A 27,626-nucleotide genomic window follows, 5' to 3' on the forward strand; every position below is an offset into this window, starting at 1 on the left:
AGAACTTCAAAAATAAATCGGAAATTGTAGCGGCCATCCAAAACGTCCAGTTATCCGCTACAACTGTTACAAAACGAGTTGGAATAATGGCAACTGATATGCAACATCAGCTTAAAAACGATTTCGAAAAATGCACATGGTTTTCTTTTCAGTTGGATGAGTCAACCGATGCTTGTGACACAGCACAGTTAAGTATATTTGCGCGATTAGTTTTCCCCGATACAAGTGCTACGGAAGAATTAGTTAAAATTATTCCATTAAAAGAAAAAACAAGAGGGGAAGACATATTCAACATTTTTAAAAATTATATAAATACTGAAAAGTTGCCCATAAAAAAACTTGTGTCTATAACGACTGACGGTGCACCAGCAATGGTTGGGAAAGAAAAGGGATTTCTTGCACTTTGTAGAAAAGATGAAGAATTTCCAAAATTTATGTCGTATCACTGTATCATCCACCAGCAAGCATTATGCGGCAAATTGTTAAATTTAGATGACGTGATGAAAACCACGATAAAAATTATAAATTCTATTAGAGCCAGGCCAATGAGACGCCGTTTATTTAAATCCCTGCTCAACGAAGTTGAGGCTGACTATGATGAATTGCTTCTTCATAATGAAATCAGGTGGTTAAGTAAAGGGTCAATTCTGGTCAGATTTCGTCAGTTAGTACCCCATATTAAAGAATTTCTGAAGGAAATGAAGGATGAAAACATCGTTTTTCTTGAAAACGTGGAGTGGCTTCAAAAACTAGCATTTTTAACGGACATCACAACAAAACTAAATGAGTTGAATCTTGAATTACAAGGAAGAAACAAAAATATAGCCAATATGATATCTTCAATCAATTCATTTCAGATGAAACTAAAATTATGGATTTCTCAACTACGTAAGGGGGATTTGAAGCATTTTTCAAATTTAACGGAAGAAAACGGTGAAGAAGAAGAAAATAATTATGAAGGATTTGCAGTTCTTTTAGAAAAAATATGGGAGGAATTTCAGAAGAGATTTTCTGAATTTAAAAACTTGGAACCTATAATGTGCTTTGTGACCTCCCCCTTTGATGCTACAGAAATTGAACTCGTGGCTGAGAAAATTGAATCGCTTTTCAATATTAATAAAGAAAGCTTGGAATTAGAAATTATAAATTTACAAAACGACATTATTATGAAGAGTCAACAAATCACGGACATGTGGAAACTGTTAAATCCAGAAACATATCCATGCTTAAAAGATATGTATCTCCGAATTCTTTCTTGCTTTGGGAGCACCTATCTTTGTGAATCCAGTTTCTCGCACATGAATATTATCAAGAATAAGTACAGAACGCGACTGACAGACGAGCATCTCGACGACTGCTTGCGCCTTTCAACTAGTAATTATATGCCAAATTATGCGAAGATTAGTGAAAATATGCAATGTCAAGTATCCCATTAATTTTAATAAATCAACAAACATGCAGTTCTTTATTTCTAATTCTCGTTCCTTAAAAAACCAAGTTCACCATCTAGACTAGATAATCGTGAATTTAATAAGTGTAAGAAAGAAGACAAGAAATTTACTAAGGTAAGTTTTTGTAATTGTAATTCGAAATTTTAACTTCAATTGTATGCCTGATGTGATGAGAAGTATAACCGAGGTAACTGAAAAACAGTTGGAAAACACCAGAACATGAACCTATTATTAATTGTATTATATTATAATTATACAATTATAATACAATTAAATATGGGTTAACCGTCAACCGTTAATAAAATAAAGTTCCAATTGACGGTCGATCTTTGAAAATTTAAACCAAATAATCAGCTCCTAGGTTCATAAAGGTTGACGACCCCTGTCCTAAACTATAGATGCCAGAGGGCCAAATAAAATATCAATTGAAAGGTACTTTTACACTATACAATGTTGAGTAAAACATAATTTTACCTAAGCATTGACATTGGCAAGTTGTTTTAGAAAAACTTAAAGTCTGTCTTTTTTGTTGATTTTTGATCACAGAAATTTCTCCCGACGTCAGTTGCATTGGCAAAGTTAGTTTTTTCTCTCTCTTTACCATTTAAACTAGTCGGAAAAATAAAATCTTCTACCAGACCATATTTTTTATCAAGTGTAGTAATCTTTGGATCTTTGGTTTTATTTACACTTTGAATCAAATGTCAAACAGTGTTATGTTAATATGGAAATTAATTCGTCCAATTTTCACTATGGATCATTATTTTTATTATTACATTTTTAATTTGTTACTCAAAAACTACCAGAAATAAGCATACAGAATGTTAATACAAGTGGCCCTGAAATTTAAATCTACATTCATTTCTAGCATCAGAAATAGAATAGAAATAATTGCAATTTAAAAAAGTGAGGTTTTTAACATTTTTTGATTGTTTTGAAACTTTGAAAAATCGCAGCAGCCCTGGAAACTTTTTCACGACATTCAGCGGTCCCTCAAAAAATTACTTAGACTTTCTTCAATATTGTAAATTCCATTGTTTTGAATACCAGCTTAGTTCGATGCAGCTCGAAACTAAAGTGAGCTGAGCTGAGCTAATTTTTTCGAGTCAAGTTGGACATCCATAATTTCGCGCCAAGCCGAGTATTCAAAAAGTTTGGCTCAGCTCGATTCCATCCCTACTGCTTGACCATATTTTTTAAAGTGCTACGAATGCTGTTTTTTCTGACCCCGGTAGAGCTTATGGAAAGAAAGCTAATCACATCATTCCAGATTATACCAATAAACTTCCCACCCTCCTCTCTAAGGCTAGAGTTCAAGTACTTACTAATATAAAAATTTTGATCATACTCAGCAAAATGAGGCACAATGAACAGAGTGTAAAAGATTAACAGGTTACCAGTGGCGGTTTCTCAATAAGTGCACATGAGCACGTGCACTCCCAAAAATCATTTTAAAAAAACGAAAACAATAACAATTCTATTTATGTAGGCATTTAACATTCTTGCAATAAAAATAGTTCACTTATCTTATCTGAAATGCAAAACCTTAAGGTACACTGACACACCGCTGAACGTGTATTAAGAATTATTCCCATTCCGCCTTCCCGTGCAGTGCACAGTTAGCTACGATCTCTGATTCGTTCAAACGCTACGTCGCCTTTCCCCGTGCGCCCCGCGAAGGTCCAAGTTGTAAAGCATAGCAAGAGCACACTCTCATTGTGAACCAGTATTTGCCGGACTACGAAGTAGGGCTCGTTGATCGTTTCGATTTTAACAAGTAACGTTGCGACGTTACCGTTCATTATTTAAAATTATTAAATTTAATTTACTAAAATTAGAAGATCAAATTAAAATAAAAAATGCGGGTCGCCCAGAACCGAGTTTGGAAATATCGAAAATCAATAAAGGAAGTCGGGATTATAGACGATCGTTTAAAATAGACATGTATGAAAAAATTGACTGGTTATGCGGTTGTACCTTTAACAATAGTCTGTATTGTTTTCCGTGTTTGTTGTTTGGTGATGAGCTCGGTGATGAGGCATCAGAATGGACAAAGATGGCGTTACAGACTTAGTGCATTTATCCGAAAAAATAAAAAAATATCAATCTTCAAAGGCACATCATATATCTGCTAAATTGAGATTTAATTTATTAGGTAAGCAAGATATAAGGCAGCAGTTAAATAGTGCATACCGTTTGAGTATCGAAAAACGTAATGAGGAAGTAAAAAAGAACAGGTATGTTTTATCCAAAATTTTAGACCGTATAAAATTTTGTGGTGCTTTGGAACTTGCTCTCCGCAGCCATTGACAAAACGAGAAAATTCAATAAACCCTGGAGTATTTAGAGGTCTCATCAATAAGCTTTTTTATGCCATTTAATAGGCCCAAAAAACTTCGTGTTGCAGTGACACTCAAAAAATTTTCGCCTCCGGCTTTTTGCCCGTGGCCCCATTTTTAAATTGTGCACCACCAAGACAGACCACTACGCGCCGCCACTGCAAGTTACAAATGTAATCATACACGATTTACAAAAGGCGCATTTCCACAATAATAATTTTTTTCCCAAGAAATTAGATCACGCCAGACAAATTTGTTTCAGTCATTTAACCAAAAGGATGACAAACCGTTATTTGAAAAGCACTGTTAAAATTTCAGAAAAACCTGCTTCCAACTAAAACAGTTGACTTTGCGCATACACATGCCAGTTTTTGACGTGTGGCTCCAATTCATCTTCAATTACAATTTTTGAAAAAGTGATCCACAAATAAAAGTTTTATCTGCGCATGCGCAATCTTATTTTTTTCATACGCCTTTTCATTTAAAATAAAAATGGTCCACAAATAAGAGACTTATGTGCTACGCATGCGCAAACTAGTTTTTTAACACAGTTCAATTTGATTTATACGAAGCACATTCTATTAAGAAAAGAAACATTCGTCCATAAATTAAAAGTCTGCGCATGCACAATCCATTTTTTGTAACACGCTCATATAATAAACTATAGCGCGTTCGCACCTCCAAATTCAGTATGGGGTCTTATGGACTAATTGCCTCTCTTACTAGTTTGCGTCATTCTTCGATAATACTATCCTTGTTTCTAACCGCATTGATGTCAAATTGACATATGATTAAATGGAAGTATTAAAACAAAACATAATCTCCTTGTGCTGTCATTGTCGTCACGTTTGGCAAGCATGTACTGTATGTCCATAAGCACCATACTGAATTTGGAGGTGCGAACGCGCTATAGCAGACCCGGCGGCGTGAGATCCAGCGAACCTTGTACCGCCTATCAGTCAAAGTCATGTTCATTTTATTGTCCTGGTAAACTTCACACTGGAAAACGTTAAATTCCGTATCTACAGACAATTATTTACATAGAAAAATTCGCGGGCATACGTCCAACCATTCCCCAAAGTTTCAATGTAATCGAATGAACTATTTAGGAAGGTATAGGACACATATAGGCAGACACACATTCATTTTTATTTATATACAGTGATATTAAGTAAACATAGGGATTTACTTGTATTGTTTTTCACTATGTCTACTTTTAAATGACAAAATCCTTCTGAAGGGTGCCTTTTATGCAATCAAAATAACTTTTTAAAACAAATAAAGATCTGGCTCTCATATTAATTAATTTGAATATTGTTGCTTTGGCTTCACATAAAATTACACATTTGGGTTTTTCTGGTTCAAAGTGATCACTAAAACTGAGGTTTGAGTTTTCGCTATCAAGTAGCAAACTGTAACAAGCATAAAGGATTTATAACCGCAATAAGCACAAAAGGTTAAAAGTGTGAGGAGTGTTATAACTTTTTTCGTAAGTGGTGCAGAAAAATCCCCTATCTGGTGCAAGCCTCGACACCATAATGAACCAAATAGTGACACAAGTAGAAGATAAAGATTTAGTAGCGACACAGCCGTAGGGACGGACAAAATGGCCACACTAGCATTTTTTTTAATTTATTGGAAATCCGCTAATAATGTACTACTTATAGAAACTCACCATCTGTGATTCTAGGGCATCTTGTAACCTTAATTTTCGTAAGCTGGCAAGGTCACGCACATGCCTCAGTTTGTTCTTCAAATTATTTGCTTTTTCTGTGATTGCCAACGAATCATGTCCAGGTCTTGACAAATGTGTACCGCGCGCAACTAGTGCAGTGACCACAGGCTCTCTTGACAGTAATTCAGTTTCCAACACCTGATGCTTCTTCTGCAAACTCTGTACGGCTGTTAAACTATTCCCTAAAATGTAAAAATTATAAACTATTTAAAATGTTTTGTTGTATTGCATTGTTATTACAATTACAGAGAAGAGGGAAGGAAAGGAGAGGGATATAAAAATAAAACTTATTTAATCAAAAGCTTAAAGTTCTCACCAAATAATAATTTTGACACAAAGGTATTCACATATACTTACTGTTGGAAGAGGAGGGGGGGGGGGGGGGGAGATAAAGAATTATGCCAAATGACAGATAATAAAGAAATAATTTTTTAAGTACCCAAATCCGTTGAAGCAGCTATCAGTTCCCTTTCGGCAAGCCATAGAAGTTCATCCTCCACGTCTCGGGTGAATTGATGCAACATGGAAGACGCCTCTAACAGATCTCTCTTAGCTTGCGAAGGTCCATGTAATTGGTGAAAACGGGTTATCGCCTGCTGAGCATTTTCATGTAGCTCTTCCCCTCTGAAATGCTTATTTCGCAAAAAGTCTTCCGCCGTCTCGTTTATAATTTCGCAATTTTCGGAATGCTGATGAATATCGTTTTCGAGCACCGCGTGTCTTTTGAGTAAATTATTCACAGAAGATAGATCTCTTCCGTAATCGGCGGATTTCAGCTGGCCTTCAACTTCATCGAGCCACGTTATGAATTCATCCAAGGATCTATCGAACAGCAAAGCTTGATATGCGTCATTAAGACGTTCACGTTTAAGCTGCGACAGTTCACTTAAATGCTTCCAATCGTTTTCTAAATCTTCGAGCCGATTTTGAATTTCCTCTGCGGCGAAGTGTTTGGCGGTGATCAGACCTTGGCCCTCTACAATAACAGCTTGCACTCGATTCTGATTTGCTAGTATTTCTGCTTCAAATGTGGAATGCTTTTGTATTTTACTTTGCAAATTGCTAGGATCTCGATAATTTTCATCACCAGCGATTTGTATTTTCTGAGTCAACCAATTTTCGACCTCGTAAATATTCTTCCTAAACTCGTACAAATCTTGAGACTCTGTGAGCTTTTGTTTACGGATCTTAGAGCTCTCGAGCAAACGATCTTGTCGTTCTAATATTGCCTGCAGTCTATGTTTAACCTCTTGATTATCATACCGAGTGTCTGACAATATAATCTTCGCTACTTCTTGTAGATCGGTAACTCGATTCATTTGCTGATTCAACATTTTTTCAAAATCTTGATGCTTTCTCATTAGCGTTTCGACAGCTCTTGTACTCTCACCTAAATCGTCATTGTTTAAAAATGCCTCTTTCGTTGCTAGCCATGACTCCAACTGGTCACCTTGCTCTTTGAATTCTTGCAGTTGGTATTCGTGAGTTAAATCCTCTTTGTGCTTCATCCATTTGCTCGTCAGTAGCTTTTTTAATTTCTGCAGTCTTTCCAAGGCTTCCTCTATTTCTGAATCTTCGTCTTTAATACTCTTGCCAAAATTGTGTAAATGCTCAAAGACCTCCTGGCGTCCATCAATCTCGGCCTTCTTTTCGTTGTGTAGCTCTATGAGAGCTTCTGCTTCCGATATGCTTTTCGGTTTATTTGTGTCCTCCATTGATTTGATATTTTCATCGGTCCACAACTCCAAATCCTTAAGATCAGACAAAAACTTTTGCTTCGTGTACGCCCTCTCCAAATTTGAACGCCTTTTATTTTTTGAAAGACACAACTTATTCCATTCGTCTTGTACTGCCGTTAATTTACTTGAAATGTGTTTGGCGCTATGCGGGTATTTGTCACTCAATTCGAATGCATCTCTACCATGTTCGTTCAGTTTACTTTCAACAGCAGTCATTTCCATTTCCAACGCTTCTAGTTTGCGTTGCAAAGCTTCGACAAGATGCAAATTTTTACCTACATCCTCACTATCCATTGCGTGTGCCTTTTCGCTAATTCTTTCCGAGGTGTCGTCCACGTCTCTATTAAATAAGTGTACTTCTAACGCGCCCGCCAGCTTTTCACGATACTGGCTTAGTGCGCCTTGCAAATTCTGCCACTTAGCCATAAAACCATCACGTCTAGGTTTTACGCCCGAGTGTCCCTGATGAATTAACTTGTCGGCCAAGAAGTTGATGTTTCTGATTCTTGCATCATCAACCCTCATATCGCTATCGACATCATCTAATTTCCGCTGCAGTGCTTGACAATGTTCAAAATCTCTTCCAGTATCGCCAGCTTGCACCATTACCTCTTTATCGCGGATCCAAGCATCTAATTTGTCCAATTGGTTATTGAATTCTAAAATGTCTTGAGCCTCCTCCAAACCCTTTCCTCGCAAATTGACTTCGTGTACCAACAGCTTCCATGCACTTTCAAGATTGGCAAGTTGTTGTTTAATATCACTGGATGCTTTGTGACGTTTTGCAATTAAAATTTTGCCTTTCTCGTGAATTTCCGTCATTCGGCTCTCGTTTGCGCCAATTTCCGCTTGAAACGCTTGATGTTTCTGAAGCTCTTTCATTTTTTCCTCCAGATTGCTAACCTCACCAGTTTTAATCTCAGATTGCAGTTTCTTCGCTTTCTCCGCTATCCACACTTGAGCATCCACAACATCTCTCACAAACTGCGCGTAAAGCAAAGCGTTCTCGAGTTGATGGCGCCTTTGCACACAAAGATGGCGCAAATGTAAACGCTTTTGTTGAACTTCAGCAACTGAAGTGGCTATCTGGGCACTTTCAAAGTGCTTTTGAGAAATTAATTTGTCTGCAGATTTTAACAAATGATCAATACGTTCCTCTTGAGAGTTGAATAGTTTTTCGAAAGCGTCGTGCTTTTTCAACTGCCTGTCGACCTCATCAACAGTTTCCCCAAAATCGGTGTTACCTAAAATCCAAACGCCTTGATAAAGGAATGGAAATTGTAATATTAATCGTACCTAAAGCAGCTTCTTGGGTGTTACATATATTTTCAATTTGTTTTGTTTCTCGTAAGAAGAACAGTAAATCAATTAACTGATCAAGATGGATTTTCTTTAATTGCCATGCCGTGTGTAACTTCTCGCGTTCTTGGAATAAAGCCGTGCACCGTTCAACTGCTTCACTGAAAGCATAGTGACCTAAAAAAAATGTTACAAACTTTTACTATTGCGTAACATTATTACCTGTTTGCTCCATAGCAGTACTCATATCGGCTACAGCCTGAAAGGTGTCTTCACGTGCTTCAATTTCACTTTTTAATGATTCATGTTCAATTTTAAGTGCTTGGGCGCTAGCCAAATCCTTCACGTTTACATCCGTACCCATTGCCAGTCGAATCCCTGAAGACCAACTTGTCAAATCTCTAGCTTGAGAAAGGAACTTCTGCAAATCTACACTAGCTTGTAGTTGATCGCGCCGCAAGTCCGCACGCTCTTTAAGACCATGCCACGCAGTCACAACAACTTCCTGCTGCTGTTGAATCTGCGTTTTGTTACTGGGATACGATATTTGCAATCGGGCGCCATCGTCAACAAGAACTTGAAGTTGTGCCTCTAGCGCTACCAATTCATTTTCAAATGCCTCTTGTTTACGTAACAGCGTCAGAGCAGAATTGAGATCGCGCCCAAGTTCGGTACCTAATGCGGCATTCTTCTCGTGTATTCTGGAAAGAGCGTCGGCAACATCCCTGTGGAAGCGATGTATTTCTCCAGCGGCATGAAGTCGCTTATCTCGACTTGCTATTTGTTCACGAAGTTTCTGCCATTTCTCACTAAAAAATATCGCGTACAATGCAAAACAAACGAATTTTTTATCAGAAATTTTGAACAAACATCCACAAAGTAATATTAAAAGAAATTTACCATATATCCAAGTGACGAGCTTTTACTTCCTCCACCACATCTGATTGTTCCGCAATTCTAAAACAGTTAGTACCACAACCTATACGCATGCTTTCAGGATAAGTATTAATAATACTACTTTATACTAACTAACAAGTAACAAACTAGTCACATACACCATAAGTTTATGCTAAAATGACATCAAACTTACTCAGCCGGTATTATCAAGCATACTTAACTAATGTTGTCAACTAACAATGTTGTTAAGGCATGTGAGTGGATGTTTATGCAAAGAATGATGTTATTCTTTGAAAAAACATCCAATCACACGCCTTAACAACATTGTTAGTTGACAACGTAGTTAAGCATGCTTTAGAATACCCACCGACTAAGAATGATGTTATCAACTTTACTCTGATCATGAACAGTTTATGTTAATGTTGATCAGCTGGCTTTGAACTGCGCATGCCTTTCGCCTTTTCGGGTGGTTACAACCGGCGAGAGAGAGAATTTGCACGACATCTTGACTATTCAAGGAGGGGATCAGTCCATCATCTGAACAGGATCAGGAAGCCTACCGAGCCAGGGACCAGGAACTCCACTACTATAGGACGATACCAAGAAGCAAAGAGCAAAACAATTTCATACATTTTATAACAAGTATAAATTGTGCACAACTCTTGTGCAGATAAAGCGCATTTTTTTTACCGAAATAGCTTTTGTTTTGACATCACCAATGGAATATACCCGATCACGATAAGAGGTCGAGGAGGAGAGCTATGGTTGGTAGAAATTAATTCCTTTCGTTGAGACCTTTCATTAGAGTACCATGAAGGATAAAACTAGTTCCATTCTTAAAAAATGCGCTAAAAAATTGTTACAAACCAAACCAGAAACGAAAACCACAAATTAATTCAACAAACCAAAGAAGTTGATAACAAAGGAAAAGAAAATTTAAATAATCTAATTGAACAATAAATTAAATCAAATTAAAGAAGAAATAGAACAAGATCAAGAAAAAAAACATGGAGAGTGAACCAATCGGTTTCGAGAAGTTGGAGGGGTAGGACAGCAAACGGAAGAAACCAGTAATTATATAGAAGAAATATTAGAAGAACAGTTACTCAAAGAATTAACAAATTAACAAGAAGACAAAAAGTAAAGATCAAAAAAGATAAGATCAAATTACAAGACAAGAAAATTATGGACATTCAAGAGAGATAAGAAGCAGCAGAGCAGAAGTTAGAAAAAGATTATAACCCATCAGAAAAACAAGAAGAATATATCGGAAACGAAGCAGAAATTGAAGAAGCAGAATAATTACCAAGTCTGACCGAAGAGATTAATATTAAATAATCAAGAAGTCAAGATTTATACTACAGAATTTTGGAGTAGGAAAATACTAAAAAAAAGTAAAATAACCACGCGATAACGATAGGAAGAGTAAAAATTAAATATGAGAAAGAAGTGAAGAAAACTTGAGAAGGGTTTCAGGAAAGAAGACATAATCGAAGAAGAACAAATTGAGGAGATAAGAAATCTTGTAAATTGGAAGAAAAGGAAAAAAAAGGCAACAAGAAAACTAAATATCCTGATCATCCTTATAGGCACTTTCCCACCCAAAAAAAATTTATTTTAGTTCAGAAGGCAAAGTTTTAGGGTCCGTTAACTTGACCCCCCCACTGAGAGATTTGATAGTCGTATTATTTTGAAATGAATGCGCTCGTTATGCGCTCATATGCGCCACCGATAATAACTCTTGCGCCATTATCGTTTTTTAGAAATCCGAAAAAACATTTGGGGGGGGGGCCAAGTGAACGTAGCCCCCCCAGTACGTATTTTGTCCCTTGTAACTAGGTCACCTGATACATTTGGTTATGCGCTCAATTGCGCCACTTGAATTAACGCTAGCGCCATTACGGTTAAGCCGTGACAAATTTTCAAAAAGTGGGGGGGCCAACTTAACGTTTTTAAAAGTTACTTTTTTTAACATCTTTTCATACGAAATTGTACTCTCAGGTATGCGCTGAAATGCGCCGTAAAAAGATATCTTTGCGCCATTATTGTTTTTTGGTTATCCTTAAATATATTTGGGGGGGGGCCAAGTGAACGGAATCCCCCATAACGCATTTTGCTACCGGTATTTGTGCCACTTGATACATCTGGTTATGAGCTCAATTGCGCCACTTGAATTAAAGCTAGCGCCATCACGGTTGAAGCCATAAAAAATTTTTAAAAAGGGGGGAGGGGCTTACTTAACGATTTCAAAAGTTACGTTTTTTAACATGTTTTTTCTACTACATCGTACCTTTCATCATGCGCTAAAATGCGCCGTAAACAAAAATCTTGGCGCCATTATAGTGTTTCAGAAACACTATACAGGGTGTTTTTTGGGGAGCTTTAGTTAAACGATTCTGAGAAAGTAAAATAGGTAGGTTTTTAAAAATTTGTATTTAGGAGTTACTCCGAAGGCCGAATCGATGTAAACTATTTTCAAAATGGACGCACTTCCGGAAATAACTTTTGAAAACGCTAAGTTAGACCCTCCACTTTTTAAAAATTTTTTATGGCTTAACCGTAATGGCGCTAGCTTTAATTCAAGTGGCGCAATTGAGCGCATAACCAAATGTATCAGGTGACCTAGTTACAAGGGACAAAATACGTACTGGGGGGGGGGGCTACGTTCACTTGGCCCCCCCAAATGTTTTTTCGGATTTCTAAAAAACGATAATGGCGCAAGAGTTACTATCGGTGGCGCATATGAGCGCATAACGAGCGCATTCATTTCAAAATAATACGACTATGAAATCTCTCAGTGGGGGGGCCAAGTTAACGGACCCAAAGTTTTATATATTTTGGTTTTGTTTTTCATTCATCTTTACAGCTGACTAAAAAACAAGAGAGTATTCTGTAACGAGATTTCGGTATGCACAGAAAATTGTACAGTTTAGTAAAAATGCATAGATAAGATTGTGTGAGCGAATGTGTCTTTTAGCTTTGTAGGGAAATTAATTATTTCGTTTATTTATAATCCAAGTTGCCATTTTATTTAACTGTAAAGAAGTTAAACAGGAATTAGCAATGTGAAGTAATAAGCGCGGTTAGAAATGCAATTTTAATTCAGATGTAAATAGGGTAAATTAATTATGCTGCAGTATCATTGTAATTAAAGTAAGAGCGAGGAGAGTTTGTTAAATACAACTCGCTACCGATGTTAAATGACAAAATGCTTATACTAGCGCGAGTTAAGTATTTATATCAATTGTCGTTGAAAGATAAAGCGCATATGAGGTAGACGACAGATAAAATATGGCACCTATAAACATGAGTGAAAATAGTGGGAATGGATCATTCGTCAGGCGATCAATTAGGTGGATCACGAAGAAAGAAATTAAGTCAAGAGCGGACCATCGCCTACATCAAGTCATCTTCGCGCTGCGGATGAAGATTTTCGCAGCCATTTCCAGGAAGAAAACAATCAAATTGAAAATTTGCATGGTGGGGGACCTTAACGAGAAGCCAAGCCCCATAAGTCTGATAAGTCCTGTAATCAAAACTACAGGAAAGACAGTGGGTACCTCATCCACATGCATATAAAAAAACAATTACAATAAGTACTAGTTCGCAGCAAATGGGAAGTTTGTTAATATTATAATTACGAAAAAGTTATTCACCATGGTCTAAAACGTAAACTGCAACCATCAGATTGTGAAGAAAGACATGCGCCTTTCTGCAACCGAATAAGATTTTCAAATAATTAACATATGCCATGGCACCTACTGTCCACCCTGTATAGAAATTCTAATTTCTTCAAACAAAAATCAGATGTAGGTTCCACTTGATAACTGACCATAAAAATGGAAGAAATCAGAGTTAATTTGGTATGAAAATAATTACATCATGCAACTATAGTAATGATAGCTAATAATCTAACTAAACCAAACCCACACACCATTTCATGCAACGACTTACTCTAACTGTGATTGCTTGCTCTCTATATCAGATTTGTACGGACTTTCGTTCACAATCAACTTCTGCGCCAAATCTTCACATTGATTAAATCTTTCGCTTCCTGCTTCCACACGATGCTTAAAATCATCAAACTTGGCTTGCAAAATCTAAAAAAAAAACACACATAAAAAACCTATTCTAAGTATGAACCAAAATTACAATTAAGTGCTCATAATCCAATCCGTAGTCTTCAGAAGTGGCCTGCTGTAACTTCTCCATGATCCATCGTTCTAGATCTCCCGATTCTAAGAAATATTCGTGCCGGAAAAGAGACTCCATCAGTCGGTGTTGACGGGCGGCGGCACGACGTTGCAGCGATCTCACCAGGTGCTCTAGAGTGGCTTGCCGTTCAGCTATCGCTTTCGATTCGGGATGACCCGACATAATGAGACCTTGGGCACTACGACCCATTTCCGCAATAATACTGTTGTATGTATCCAATTCCAGTTCAAGCGCTTTGTGTTTGGTAAGTAATTTTGTGGAAGAATCTCTGTCACGGCCATAGTCTGTATTGGATAGGATATCACTTTTTTCGTTTAACCACGATTCGACCTCATTGGCATCGAAAAAGAATTGTTGCGCTTTCAATGATAATTCCAATTTAACCGTTCTCTTAGTTGCTTTGTCGTTCAAGTCTGTCCAAGATTCGATCAGTGTATTACACAACTCTTGTATCTGATGAATAATAATTGGTTAATTAAAAAAATTGAAAGTTAAAAGCAATGTAAATAAAAATGTCTTGTACCAGATGATCAAACAAGATCTTTAGGGAGAAGTCATCTGTGGCTTAAATTTCAAAAAAATATCTCCGTAAATAAAAAAGGTGGCATTGAGCAGTTTGCGCATGCGCACATTTGATTTTTACTATACTGCGTCCGCACCTCCACATGCAGTATGGGATCTTATGACTATTGAATTGAAATAACGGGCGATCAAAAATGAGCGGTGGTCGAGTCACCTTGGGAAGTTCAAAGTTTTCTAAAATCTCTAAAAACAGATATTGATCTTATTGATGTTTTGTAAATGTATAGTGGGTTGGGTTGGTAGAGTTGGCTGAAACCCCTCCCACTCAAAAATAAAGGCAAAAATAAAAATAATAAATATAACAAAATAATTCCTTTTTTTGTCTCTCTATTAGTTTTTGAGGTCCTGAACCAAACATTGGAAGAAAGTGTTCAAGATCAAAGTGTGGCTACTCCAAGGAGCAACATGCAATTCTTACTTCTCCATGTAAAGCAAATTTGATTATAACAATATACAGGGTGATTCAAATTTGTGGCTCACCATTGGGATCTCCTTAACGGTGAGAGATACAGTGTAGGTTAAATCGGGGCAAAGTTACCCCTTTTTCGAACTAAAAAAACGCACTTGACATTTTTGAAAAATCGTTGAAGATAACTGAGATATCACCGAACGACTGAAAATGTCAAATTTTATGTTCATTTTCCTTAACTTAAATGGTCAGAAATAGACGGTTCCCATTAGCACCTTCTATGGGCACTTTTTTTCGGAGAATCTCAGAGAATATCAGAAATTCCATAACATGCTAGATGTAGAAGCTACAGGTATTTCTTATGGACGCCATATTGGATTTTACGGAATGAGGTAGAAGACAGAAAAAGAGAAATAATGACGTGTCACACTCTATACTTTTACATAAATTTAAATTATGTTGATTCAGCAAGATCTAGTCACCTGTGGATATTTTATTGAGAAATTAATGTAAAACAAACATTGATTTTGAAATTTTTCCTGTAAATTTAATGTAAAAGTATAGAGTGTGACAAGCCATTATCTTTATTTTTTTCTCCTCCATCTCATTCCATCAAAATCCAATATGGCGTCCATAAGAAATAAGAAAGATAGTAGCGTGTAGCTTTCTATCTAGCGTGTTATGGAAATTCTGATAACAGATTCACATTTTCTGAAAAAAGTGGCATAGAAGCAGAGCTGGATAGTGGATTCCGCTCGAAAAAGCGCTCCAAGCGGAAAAAGCGCTTGTCACTTGGCACTCGATACTCGAGCGTTTACTTAAAGTGCTCGGCGCTCGATCGCTTTGTTCTGCCCGCGAGCGGTTTTTCCGCTCATGAGCGTTTTTTCCTGCTCGCAAGCTCTTTTTCCGCTCCTGAGCGTTTTTTTTTCGCTGGTGAGCGCTTTTAACCGCCCTCAAGCGCTGAAGGATTAGCGCCGCTCACGAGCGTTTTTTCCGCTACCGAGCGGTTTTTCCGCTCACGAGCCCTTTTCCCGAGCACTTGCGATAAACCGCTCGCGCACTTTTAGGAGTGCTTGGAACTCGCAAGCGGTTTCGCTTTGCAAAACAACTCGATGCTCGCGAGCATTTTTGAGAGAATTAGACCGTTCGTCGCTCGAACGGTTTTTTAGAACGCTCGACCCAGCTCTGCATAGATGTTGCTAACAGGGACAGTCCATTTGCAACTGTTTCAATTTCTGTCATAAGTTAAATAAATTAAATTAAGTTAAAATAAGGGTAATTTGCTGACTGAAAATGCAAAAATTATTGAACTTTATAAACTGCCTATGTACCTAAAGTTTTTGACATTTCCTTATCATCAAACCTTTTTTTTAAGTGTTTTAAACCAAAATGTTTAAAAAAGTATCATCAAGAGCTATCAACTGAAAGTTAAGGAGGTACAATAAATTTCCTGCAAAAAATGTATTTTCCCTGCTATCCTAGTACAAAAATTAAGTTACATAAATTCTATTTTTGGCATCTCATACCTTTGTCTGTGTATACAGGGTGTCCATCGACGAACTAAGTTGATTAATATACGAGAATAACTTTTTTTTAATTTGTACATTGGTATTTAATGACCCCGGAAGTTGAAACATACGGTACTATTTTAAATGTTAATTTCTTCAAGTGCATGCTAAGTCTCTAAACCGAACAATGTTTAAATTATTTATATTTTTTTAGACATTTTTGGCAAATGCAATCCTTCACAAAATAAATTGCTTTTTGTGAGACAAATGCAGTACCGATGAGACCTAGGCCTTACCAAGTAACAACAGTCCAAAAAAAAGTATACAGGGTGGTCATGAATTCAAGCTAAATCCTCTCAGTTTTTAAAGTACAAACTTTCTGTTAAATAGAAGCTTTGTTTTAAAGAGAAGTGTCAACAATGGAATGAATAGTAGAAGCACGTCCGTATATCTTGTAAAAAATACTAAGGGGCATCTTGACTAAGTGACCAACGCACGGACCACTACTAAGCACTCTATACGCAGGCAAGCGCCAACAAATGCAAAAAGACTGTTAAGGTCAGGGCAGGACCAGACACGAAAGCAAATTTTACAAATACGCTCAACTGCTAGGGTAGTGATGAATTATAGAGTAGGCCAGTCGAGTTGCTTAATGATGGACCACTGGGTGTGCCAGACTGTCGAGCGTACCCTTTTTTAAGTTTTTATTCAATGCCAAACTAGAGGGTGAACCTGACCTGTACATGAAACTATTTCAAATGTTCTACTGAACTAGTGAAAATAAAACACGAACTCGCCATTCCATTTAAGCATCAAATTTACTCTATTTTAATGTATATTTTAGCTGCAATGGACTCATCCCATATAACTCTTATCCACAACTTTTCATAAATCTATTCCCATTAGTTTCCCATATATTAAACAAGTTCGCCATTAGACAACCTGTATTTTAGATGTTGGTAAACATCACCCTGTAGAACGCTATTTAAAGTGATCACTGTATGTAAATAAAAGATCAAGGAATTATTATTATTATTACACCTGTTGATGCAAATGCTAGTTATCAGAATTGTAAGCAACACAGTTATATGAAATCGTGCAAAAAAATTAAAATTGAAAAGCGGTGACACACACACACACAATTCATGCACAGCTAAACACGAAACTCACTAGATTCAGAATCTTTCATCATAGACTACCTATTAGCTGTAGAGAGATGACTAATAAACATATCGTATTTCAGATTACAAATCTTCTTACCTTTTTCTTTTGTGGATGATTTAAATCGACTAGCGTTTCACCCTCTGCGAGAACCTTGTCAATTACTGGCTGATGTCCCATGATTTCGGTTTCCAACTTTTTATGTTTCTTGTAAAACATCTGGGCATCGTACAAATTTTGACCTAAACTCTCAGAAGCTGCAAGCGGGAGACGTTCTTTAATCCACTGCAATTCGTTATCCAACACAAAAGCAAACATATGAAATTTAAGGGCTTCTCGAAGAGCTTCCTTGCGCAAAGTGACTGGTTTTTCGAGATCTTTGAGCCGTTTTTGAGCGTTGAAGGCGTTATCACGTAGCGCACCCGAATTAAAATGCCCGTCCTGGGACATTTCCTCACTCTGATTCGCCAAGTCGTCAATACGCACGCCGCACAAATTAAGATCACTCTCTAGGAGCTCATGGCGCTTGAGAAGATCACGGCAGGATCGCAAGTCCGTTCCCAAATGGGCATTTTTGAGCTGACCATCAATCTCATCTAATTTATTATGCACATCTTCGAGCGCACTGTTGTAATCATGCTGGGCAACGGCCTCGCGCAGCCGCCGACCCTTATCCAATGAAATTCCGACTAAATGCTTCCACTCGTCATTCAAATCGTGTAGAGTTTTAGCGACGTCCTCCTTTCTGTAACTGTCTTGCGCAATCAGCGCTTGCCCTAATTTGTTTATAGTACGTAGCTGGCCTTCGTTTGCGCGCAATTCCCGTTCAAACGCCTCGTGCTTTTGATGCTTACGCTCCAGGTTGCTAAGATCTCGATAGCTCTCGTCCGAAGCAGTCTTCAATTTTTCCGCCAACCATTTGCGTAAGTCGTTAACCTCCGCACAAAATTCCTGATAATTTTTAGACGCTTCCAAGGCATTCGTACGCGCATGACTCAGATCTTTGACGGCTTGTCGTCGTTGTATTACATGGTTTCGTTTATCGTTGATCGCTTGACTGTCGTAATGCTCTGCGGCGATAAGAGCGTCTGCGCCATTACTAAACGCACCTAGGCGTTCATCTGAAGCATTTAGTGTACCGACGAATACACGATGTTGTTTCAAAAGAGCCTCGACTTCGTCTAGTGATGCGCCAAGGTCATTGAATTCGAGTAACGCCTGATGACTTGACGTTGCCGCGTCTATATTATCAGCTTCCTTGTTAAACATTTGCAACTGCAAACACTGTTCCAGCCATTTCTGTTTTTCATTCCAACCTCTTAATATTGCAGCCTTTTCTGCATCTAGTCTTTCTATCTTTTCGGCTACGTCAGTTAAAGATGGATTGGATTTTAATAGCTGTCGTCCCAAATTGGTAACTTCCCTGAATTCGTCTTCTTGCGCTTTTATATCTTGTTGTAAGTCCTTGTGGTTTTTTAAAAGGTTTTGGGCAGTCTGTACGTCTCTAGCCGTTGTGTCCGCATTCAGCTGCTCTTTTACATTAAAAATCCAACCAAGTAGAGCTCGAGCGCTGTTGTCAAAGATCTTGTGACCTACTGCATCTTCCAGTCTATTCCTGCGTTCTTTAGCTTTACCTTTAACTTTCTGCCATAATTCTTTAATTTCGTCCTCTCGCTTGGTGATATTATCACGCTCGTTTGGATGTGCCTTTTTAACAGAGTTTGCTAAAAGTTGTACTCTATTTACTTTTTCTTCGACAGGCGCTAATTCACGCTCTAAGTTCTGATGGCGTCTTTGCAAAGCTTGTACGGTTTTAAGGTCAGAACCGATCTCGGCAATATCAAGCTGCATCATTTTCTCCAACATCCAATCTTTGGCTTCATCGCACGTTCTTTGGAAAAGTTCCACACTGCTTGCACCTTCTAGACTTCTTTCTTTCTCAGACTTTAGCCTGTTCAACCTTTGCCAGGCAGAGTGTACTTGTTTGTGGTGCGCACGCACTTTGCCGATTTGGGAGTGGTTTTGAGCATCCAACTCTTTTACTTCATTATCGAGTGATTCTATTCTCTTATTACTTGCAAACAAATCTGTTAAAAATTTCTGAAAAGAAAACATAAGAAATTGATTTTCACAAATGGAAACCTACCTCAAATTTTCGTTTGGCTTGCACAACGTTACCCCCCTCCTCGTCATTCAATAAAAACTTCTCCTTGTCTTTAATCCACTTTTCGAAGTCGTCACATTCCCTGTAAAACCTGAAGAGGCGAATGGCATCCTCTAAGAGAGTGTGACGATGCGCTGCCAATTTTTGCAGTTCACCATAGGTGTCATTGATTTTCTTCTGTCGCTTTGGTATACTATCATTTTCATCCACACTCCTTTTCCCCTTCTTAGTACTTTGCGTCATCAGCTTCACGGGTACTTTCTGGTGTACCATCTTCGTTTTCTTCACCTTTTGTTTGACCTTTACCTTCTCGGGTTTACGAACCTGGATATGCATTATCCGTGGTTCGATTTCCACTAGATAGTTCGCGGGCGCGAATCCATCGGACCCGTCTGCTCGCCTAACACTCCACCAATCTGGATTGCTTTGGTGCAATAAGAACATCACTTCACCCTTGCTCATGTTGAATCCGTGGCCCGAAAAGGGGTATAATGCGCGTACCTGCGGAAGTAGCCGTTCTTCAGTGTGAGGTTTGTGTTCTATTCTCTCGACCTCCTCCTCTTCAAAGACTTCAACTGGAACCAGTCTGAAAAAACAAAGCTTGGACAAACACTTTTACTTACAGTAGTTTACCTAGTTTCTTGTATCCATTCTTCCACAGGTTCCGTTACCTCAGTCTCTGACGTTAGATCCAAGTTAGAAATACCATCTGCGACAAGTCGTTCGGCTTGGCTGTTCAAACTTTGTATATCGCCTTTGTAAGCATTTAGTTCGCCTTGTAAATCTTTATGCCTTTGTAGGAGCGCTTGCGCACTAGGCTCATCTGAACCATAATCGGTCGACGTCAAAATTGAAGTCTTGTCATTTAACCATGAGTCAGCCTCATTGGCATCTGCATAGAATTGATACACGGCAACAGCATCTTGTAACTGTTTGGTACGTTCTTTGACTAATCTTTCTAGTTTCTCCCATTCCTCCTTTGTATTATTAATTCTTTTTTGAATTTCTGAGGCGCCGGAATGTTTTTCTTGAATGAGTTGTTTTCCAATGTTAGCTGTAAAGGAACTATTTTACTCTCGCAGTATAGATAAGAGTTGAAGAGATAGTAGAACTATGCAGAACTACTATGATAATCGGCACAAACTTTGTATTGACCATATACACCATAGTGGGCTCATTAGGGTAGGGGTAACAAGACCGATGATAGGCTCTTTGACGTACTTGATTACATCAAAAGCTTTTGGGATATTTCTGGTCGGAGGGATAAGTTTTGGCAATTCATTATTTTCCTATTGAAAAGATGCTTACCTCCTCCCCTCCCAACACCACAAAACAACTGATTTAGTTAAGTTTCATGAAATGATTCACTTATATTCGTATTTTTTAATAGTATGTTTGTGTGAGCCAAAATTATAGCCCCAATGGGTCTCCCCTATCGCTGATACTCTTATAAAGAGTGATTTTTTGGCCTAAATGCCTAGCTCGACTATAAACAATGCACACTGTAGAGTAAGAAAAAAATGTTAAATTCCATTTAAGTTCCATAAAGAAATGACAAGATCATTGTAGCGCCATGAAGGTTAGGTCTATTACAAAATCCAAATAGGCTCTTGTTTTCTGACAATTGGCTAGGGCAACAAAAAATGCATTGCTAACAGTCCCCTATTTCGCGGCATCTTCATTATTATGAACTTTTCTATTGTCACAGGTACAAATAATCAAAATAAAAATTAAAAAGCAACTTACTTAACTGGTCAAATTTGCTTTTCCTGCTTTTAATCTCGTCCTGCAAAGATTTATGTTTCTGTTGCAAGCTGAGAACGCCCCTGAGATCTTTTGCGGATATATCAGCTTGGCATATTCTTTGTTTTTCAATCAGCCACCCTTCTTCGTCCTCTTGATCTTGTAAGAATTGATAGAAGTTGCGCGCATCTTCTAAAAGTGCCTTTCTGTTAGCGCTGCATTTCTATAAGTGGAAAGATTTACGAATCAGTTCATTGTGTAAAATTAAAAGACACTAAATGTACACAGCTGGTCCATCCAATTTATGTAAAGTTGTGCACTGCACCCATTTTTCTTAATTTGCAGGACTACAACTAGCTTCATATAACCTTATGAAATTGTATCAAACAAAGTATATACATCTTAAACTGTAATTCAAATTCAACCGTGATTCTTTGCCTCAGGTGCCAGAGCTATACACTACCGAACGCAAAAAGAACGAACTAAATATCTTGAAAACTGTAGGATAGACGGTCAGATAGACAGATGCACGAACAGAGAAAGTGGCTGCAATAGCGCACACAACTTCGTTGGAAAATGCGCTGAAAAAGATAAAACTGCCTACTTTGGATATTTTTACATAGATTCCAGTTGCATAGTCAAAAAAATTGTTAACCACTTTTTCTAAAATTTGACCCAAAAATGGTATTTTTTTTAAATACAACACCCTGTATATCTTAACTTCTATTTCTTGCATTCTTTTTCTTGATTACATTGATGTATCACAATCTACATTTTTTTATATACCTAATTATACAGTATATCATATTTTTGAAATTTTTGAAATGACAGTCAGCCATTTTTATTGATTGATATCGTCTACCTTCATTACCGGAAAAAAGGCCCCTAGAAAAAAAACTCCGGAATAAAAACCCATGGAAAGAACCCCCCCTCCCGGAAAACCCCACGGAAAGAAAGACCCCCTGGTAAAAAACCGGAAGAAAAACCACAGGGAAAAAAAGAAAATATTGCGCGAGAGCTAAAGTTGCATATTGTTTACTGAAACAGGAATATCAAACAGAACTCGGTTGAGATTCTATTAAAGTAGTTAGAGCGCCTAGGTAAAAGTAACAAGAAGTTGGTGAAAATTTGGTCACTTATTCTCTGAGAGACGCACTTTCTAATGGTCAAAAGAAAAAAGTGTTCCTATGTGCCGTTTCTGAGATATTTGACAGTAAAAACAGGGTATTTTAACATGGGCTCTTATGGACAGACTCAGTTTTTCTGAGCTAGCGAAGGTTTTTGTATCAAGACTTAAATGAGATGGGTCTCATTAGAAGCGAAATTTTGTGACGAATCTAAATATGCACGGAAAAGTACATGTTCATGATGAAATAAGGAAGATATTTACCGCCGGAGCGGCGTCTGCTCTGACGCGGCGGCACGCTATGCAGCACGCGTTTAAATCTGATGACTTTTCCACTAGGTCTAGTAAATAACTGAGCTAGGACCATCTTTTCCTTCTTCTGCTGAGCACTTTTCTTCACAAAAGGCATGGTGTCTTTCAGAAAGAACATCAAAACCAGCGATATTTATAAAGGCCTGCACACGTCTTGTTGACACACTGATCGGATCGAGATCAAGATAGCGGCTGGGGATCTCTGGCGCCAACATCGAAAAACCAAATCCACTACACCGACTTCACGTAAAACGCCAAATTATTTAGTTTCCCGGCTTTTACATACGTCTCGCATACGTTTTGATGAAAAATAAATATATTCGTTTAGGATTTACCGCTTACACTGTGAATATTTAGTCGCGGTGTGTCGTCAACATTTAGTGTGCAAAGGTTTGAAACAGGGTCGAAAAGTAGGGAGACTAGTCAAGTTGACTACTGTATATACCTTTTTAAAAATCATGTAAGACGTTTGCATTGTGCTGAGGTACAAAATACCACTCATACCGTATTTCTAATTATGTTTCCTTCATAACATCATTTTTTTGGGGACGTTTACCGTAAGTAATAGGTACGCCGAGTACATCACTTGACTTCAGCCGAACGCGCTCTAACTACTTTAACAAATTTTCACAATTTTTACAAAATACTACGTAATTGCATATTATCCTACACTACCACTAACCCTAATTAAACCTAATATTATGACTTATACCTTCTAAGAAATTTACCACATCTCGTTGTCCGGCGCTATATTCTTCGCAGATATTTTTTAGTCTACTTTGCAGCAGTACATATTTTGCTTTCTTCCTTTTTGGGATTAATTTATAATAATAATTAATTTATATAATATAATTTATATTATATATAATTTTAAATGAATTTAAAGTATGTTTTCGCAAACGTGATTAAGATCACAATCATTTGTTAATATTTAACAGATGAATAACGTTGGTTTGAGCCCATGTCACTTAGTAAACATCAAAAATCGACCAATCATATACCATATAATCATTGATTAACACTCTTTGTGAAACCAGGTATAAGTCACTGAACAACGCTTTTTGCAAGCTAATTCAGCACAGGAGTACACAGTTCGCACTTTTAGAAATTTTACGAAGGGCCGGTTCCACAATGCAAGTATATACCAGGTATAAGCTATTTAAAGTATAAAATCTAAACATTCAATCCAATTTTCAGATTTTGTACTTGGAATAACTTATACTATAGGTATATACTTGCCTTGTACAATCGCCCTAAGATGTATACCTACCTATTGTGGAGATTTAAAAAAGGGGGTTTTTATTCCGGGTTTTTTTTTCCTAGACTCCTTCACGGGATAACGAGTGGAAAATGTGGTTAACAAGCGTGTAAATACTGTATTCCCAGATTCCAGGAAGCCTGACGTAACACAATTGATGCTCCATCAAACGGCGACTATGACCCAGCTACTAGCGGTAATGGCAAATAACTAAGGACACGCGCAAGCCTTACATACGAGACCAAGGGACAACGTTTATCATATTACGCCTGATTTAAACAAAACAATTGGAGATTTCAGAGGTAGCTGTGGGATTCATATGCTTTATTACACAAATGGCCGGAATAATTTAAGTTAGAAACCGCTAGAATACATTTATATGGTGGAACCTGTGATTGGCATTTTATTTATTATCCCTCTCTTGTTCTGGGCCCTCAACAGGCATGCGCCCAATCACAGAGTGACCCGCATAGTGCTATTTAGAGGTGCCTCTGCAGAAGGTCTTAAGTTGGTCTATACTACTCCGGTATTTACCTTACGAATTAGGAAAACTGCAGGAAAACCTAATTCGGAGTAGCCGGTAGAATGCTCGGAACTGGTCTAAGGTAATTTCCATCTCCGCCACAGATGAAAAATTCACCTCAACCAAGGTTCGAACACCCGACCTCCGGATTTATAACCCAATGCTCTACCACTGAGCCATAAAGCCGATATCAGACGAGACGGGCGCAGAATAAAAACTGGACATATTTTGAGGAAAAACTCCTAGCAACATTTGTAATAGTAGAAAGACTCACAAAAAAATGGAAACACATGACGAAGAGAGTATAACAACCAAGGAAAGTGTGGAATAAATTGTTATCAAAACCTGGCTATCGTTTCGAGAAACGAAAGACCAACTCGCAACAGGTTTATCGCGAAAACACGTGATAGAAGTCAAAGAACACCTGAACATTGGCGATTAATCATGAATGGATTCAACGCAGAATCGCCTCTAGAACCACCGAAATACGCGAAGTGGATCGCGGATTCAGGCCAACCGTCGAATCTTCAAAAACGCGATGTGAACCTGGATAATACTTTAAAAATCAGCAAGACGAAAGAGACAATAAAATGTTTCAATTGTACAGAAGCGGGTCATTATGCTTCTAAGTGCTCCAGTCCCCAAGGTGTTTGAGTAGTACGTCGTATTCATCGCTATATAAATAAATATGGCGATTCTAAAATAAATTTCGATCAAGAAATGATTAAATGTAAAAAATATAAATACTTAAATTTGTTTAATGTTAAACTTTAAAACTTACTGATGTGTCACGAAGTACCTACCTGCAATTCTTTGTACGATGTTGCCAAATCTGCCAATTTGTTTCTCAATATTTGCTCCTCTTTTGGATTATGTGCGGCCGCCTGGTCACCAGATCGTTGAAGTTTTCGTTCGGTTTCCCCCAGAGAGGTCACTTGTAACTCTTGTAAAGCGTGCTTGTGTAAAAGTTCCTCGACCGCGTACAGGTGAACTCCCGTGTCAATAGAGCCTAACTCCACCTTCAAGACGTTTATCGTTGACAATGTACTATCAATTTCACGCAATAACGTCACGACTGTCGTCATATTCCCCAAATTAGTTTTGTGACGATTCAACAACTTTAATAATTCCCTCCATTTCTCCAAGATCTCGTTTTCTCTCAGCTTCACCTTTTCGGAATTGCGGTAGTTCTCGTTCACGAGCTCCTCGCACATTTGGGACAGATCGTGGAATCTCTCCTCTCGAGCTAGAATGTCGGCAGATATCGCTTCGTGCTTCTTAACGGTGGCATCTACCTGAGTTAGGTTAGAACCGTACCGGGGATCGGATAAAACTTGTATCATCTCTTTCAAGTAGCCCTCTCTGAGAACACTTTTGCGTTCGAATTTATAATTTAGCTGTTCGAGTCGTTCTTGTCTCATCAATTCGCTACGAAGGGCAACTTCTCTACTATGTTCGGCTCGCTCCAGCATGTCCCATGCGCGCTCGATGTCCTGCACCAGTTTGCCATCTACTGGAACGAAGGCTGGTTGTCGTAGTTCTTTGAGTTGAGTGTTTATTTGGAAATACAGAGCTTCAATCTCTATCCGCTCCTTGTATTTGGGAGGTTTCTCTTGTGTTCTATAATGGCCAAAACTCAGCAAGAGACTTTGGATTCCTTCCAGAGAATTTGGAAATTCGCGGTCTTGTAGTCGTGTAATTGTAATACGAATCCATTCTAGCAAAGCTGTCACAAGTTTGTCATAGAGTAGTTTCATTTTGTCAGCGTCCATCATTTGGTTTATAATCTGGAAAAGTCAAAGATCTAGCTAGGAATGGGACGAAGGCGCTTACCTTTGCAATTCTCCTGCCACTTTTAGCTTCATTTTTCATTCTTGCAAATGTGTGATAATAGGAAGCAACATAAGTCATTATACTTTTCTCATCCGGTCTTGTGTTATCAACGTCTTCGGCATCTAAGAGTGAAGGTATTCCTAGTTCATTAGTCGCCACATCGAATGCGTGGTTTAAATTGTCTATGTGTTTATTAGGTACTAAGTTGTTGTAGTCGAATAAATCGGGTCGGTGTGCGTGGATCAGTGCGTTAAATCCCAAGCCACTACGCCACGAGTTAGTAAAATCGGTAATATTAACATTTGCGTAACCGTGTGTTTTACGTTGTGCCCATAACAATAAGGCATCTTTGGCAGATTTCTTCTCAGAACTTTCATTTTCTTCATCCTAAAAGTGACCATCAAGCAGCGCTTGAGTAAAATGAGTAAGCAAGATCTTACCACATCAATTTCAATTTCTTGAATTTGAAACCTTAAAATAATTGTCCAAATTAAACCTAAAATTAGTCTGGGGTTTCCGTCAACTATATCTTCGGCGCCTATACTTTCAAGGCGTACTTTAGTGTGTAAAAATGCTAAACTTTTATTAACATTTTCGATTCTATGTACCCGCATCTTTCCATTATTTGGTTTAGCAAGTTTCTCACCCGAAATTATTTCTAGTAATTTTAGTAGCTTTTTGCCATCTGCTAGATCTGTAAAGAGATCTTCCACTTCCATTCGTACCTATAAAAGCAAACGGTCAGCTAAAGTGAAACGTGTCACACATCACCTTTTGAAGGAAGGAGTTCATCCATTTGGTAAAAGTCTTCTTTTGAATGTGAAGACGTTCCTCTTGCAGAAACCTAATGCGGCCCTGCTCAAACTTTTGTACTTCATCTCTTTGCGTCATATTGGTTTTGTATAACGTGGATGGCTGTTGCTTTGGTTCATAATGTACAGACCCACCTGCAAAAAAACTGCGAATTAATTAACAATGTTCGTTTGATTTGCTTTGTTCATTTAACACTGCAATGATCTTGTTATCTTTAAACGTTCACTTACGCTATCTAAAAAAACTAAGAGACAAAATAAACAAGATACTCGCTAACGTAGATAGCCTAGTTAAATATTATACTCGCTTCACTATTTAAAGCCATTGCTTGCAAATTGCCTTGACTTCTAAAAATGTTAATAATTAAAGTACAAAGTTTATGTACCAGTGCGCTTAGTTTCACAAACTGATTATGTTAACGACCGAGATAAATAATAATCATTGCAAGAAGAGGAGAGAAGTATGAAATATAAATCATGGTGTATAATAAAGACACACAACATGATGTAAATACATGTA

General features: G+C 37.9%; 1 protein-coding gene across 3 annotated transcripts in view; it reads right to left on the reverse strand.

The window, feature by feature from the left end:
* Window positions 1–5,465: 5,465 nt before the first annotated feature.
* The window catches only part of LOC116164713 (spectrin beta chain, non-erythrocytic 1), a gene marked incomplete at its 3' end in the record, with an annotated part of 68,052 nt that continues 45,891 nt past the window's right edge, over window positions 5,466–27,626 (reverse strand). For 2 of the 3 annotated variants that reach the window (XM_031478924.1, XM_031478921.1), the window contains 15 exon segments: window positions 5,466–5,707; window positions 5,965–8,508; window positions 8,561–8,740; window positions 8,786–9,372; window positions 9,464–9,520; window positions 13,415–13,560; window positions 13,613–14,128; window positions 17,435–19,435; window positions 19,482–20,085; window positions 20,133–20,553; window positions 21,246–21,465; window positions 25,265–26,248; window positions 26,295–26,681; window positions 26,735–27,019; window positions 27,066–27,241. In XM_031478924.1, the coding sequence (XP_031334784.1) occupies window positions 5,466–5,707; window positions 5,965–8,508; window positions 8,561–8,740; window positions 8,786–9,372; window positions 9,464–9,520; window positions 13,415–13,560; window positions 13,613–14,128; window positions 17,435–19,435; window positions 19,482–20,085; window positions 20,133–20,553; window positions 21,246–21,465; window positions 25,265–26,248; window positions 26,295–26,681; window positions 26,735–27,019; window positions 27,066–27,185 (9,294 nt within the window). 3 annotated transcript variants of the gene reach the window in all.

This window comes from Photinus pyralis, unplaced genomic scaffold (assembly GCF_008802855.1).
Source record: "Photinus pyralis isolate 1611_PpyrPB1 unplaced genomic scaffold, Ppyr1.3 Ppyr1.4_LG2, whole genome shotgun sequence".
In the NCBI taxonomy this organism is placed as follows: Eukaryota; Metazoa; Arthropoda; class Insecta; order Coleoptera; family Lampyridae; genus Photinus; species Photinus pyralis.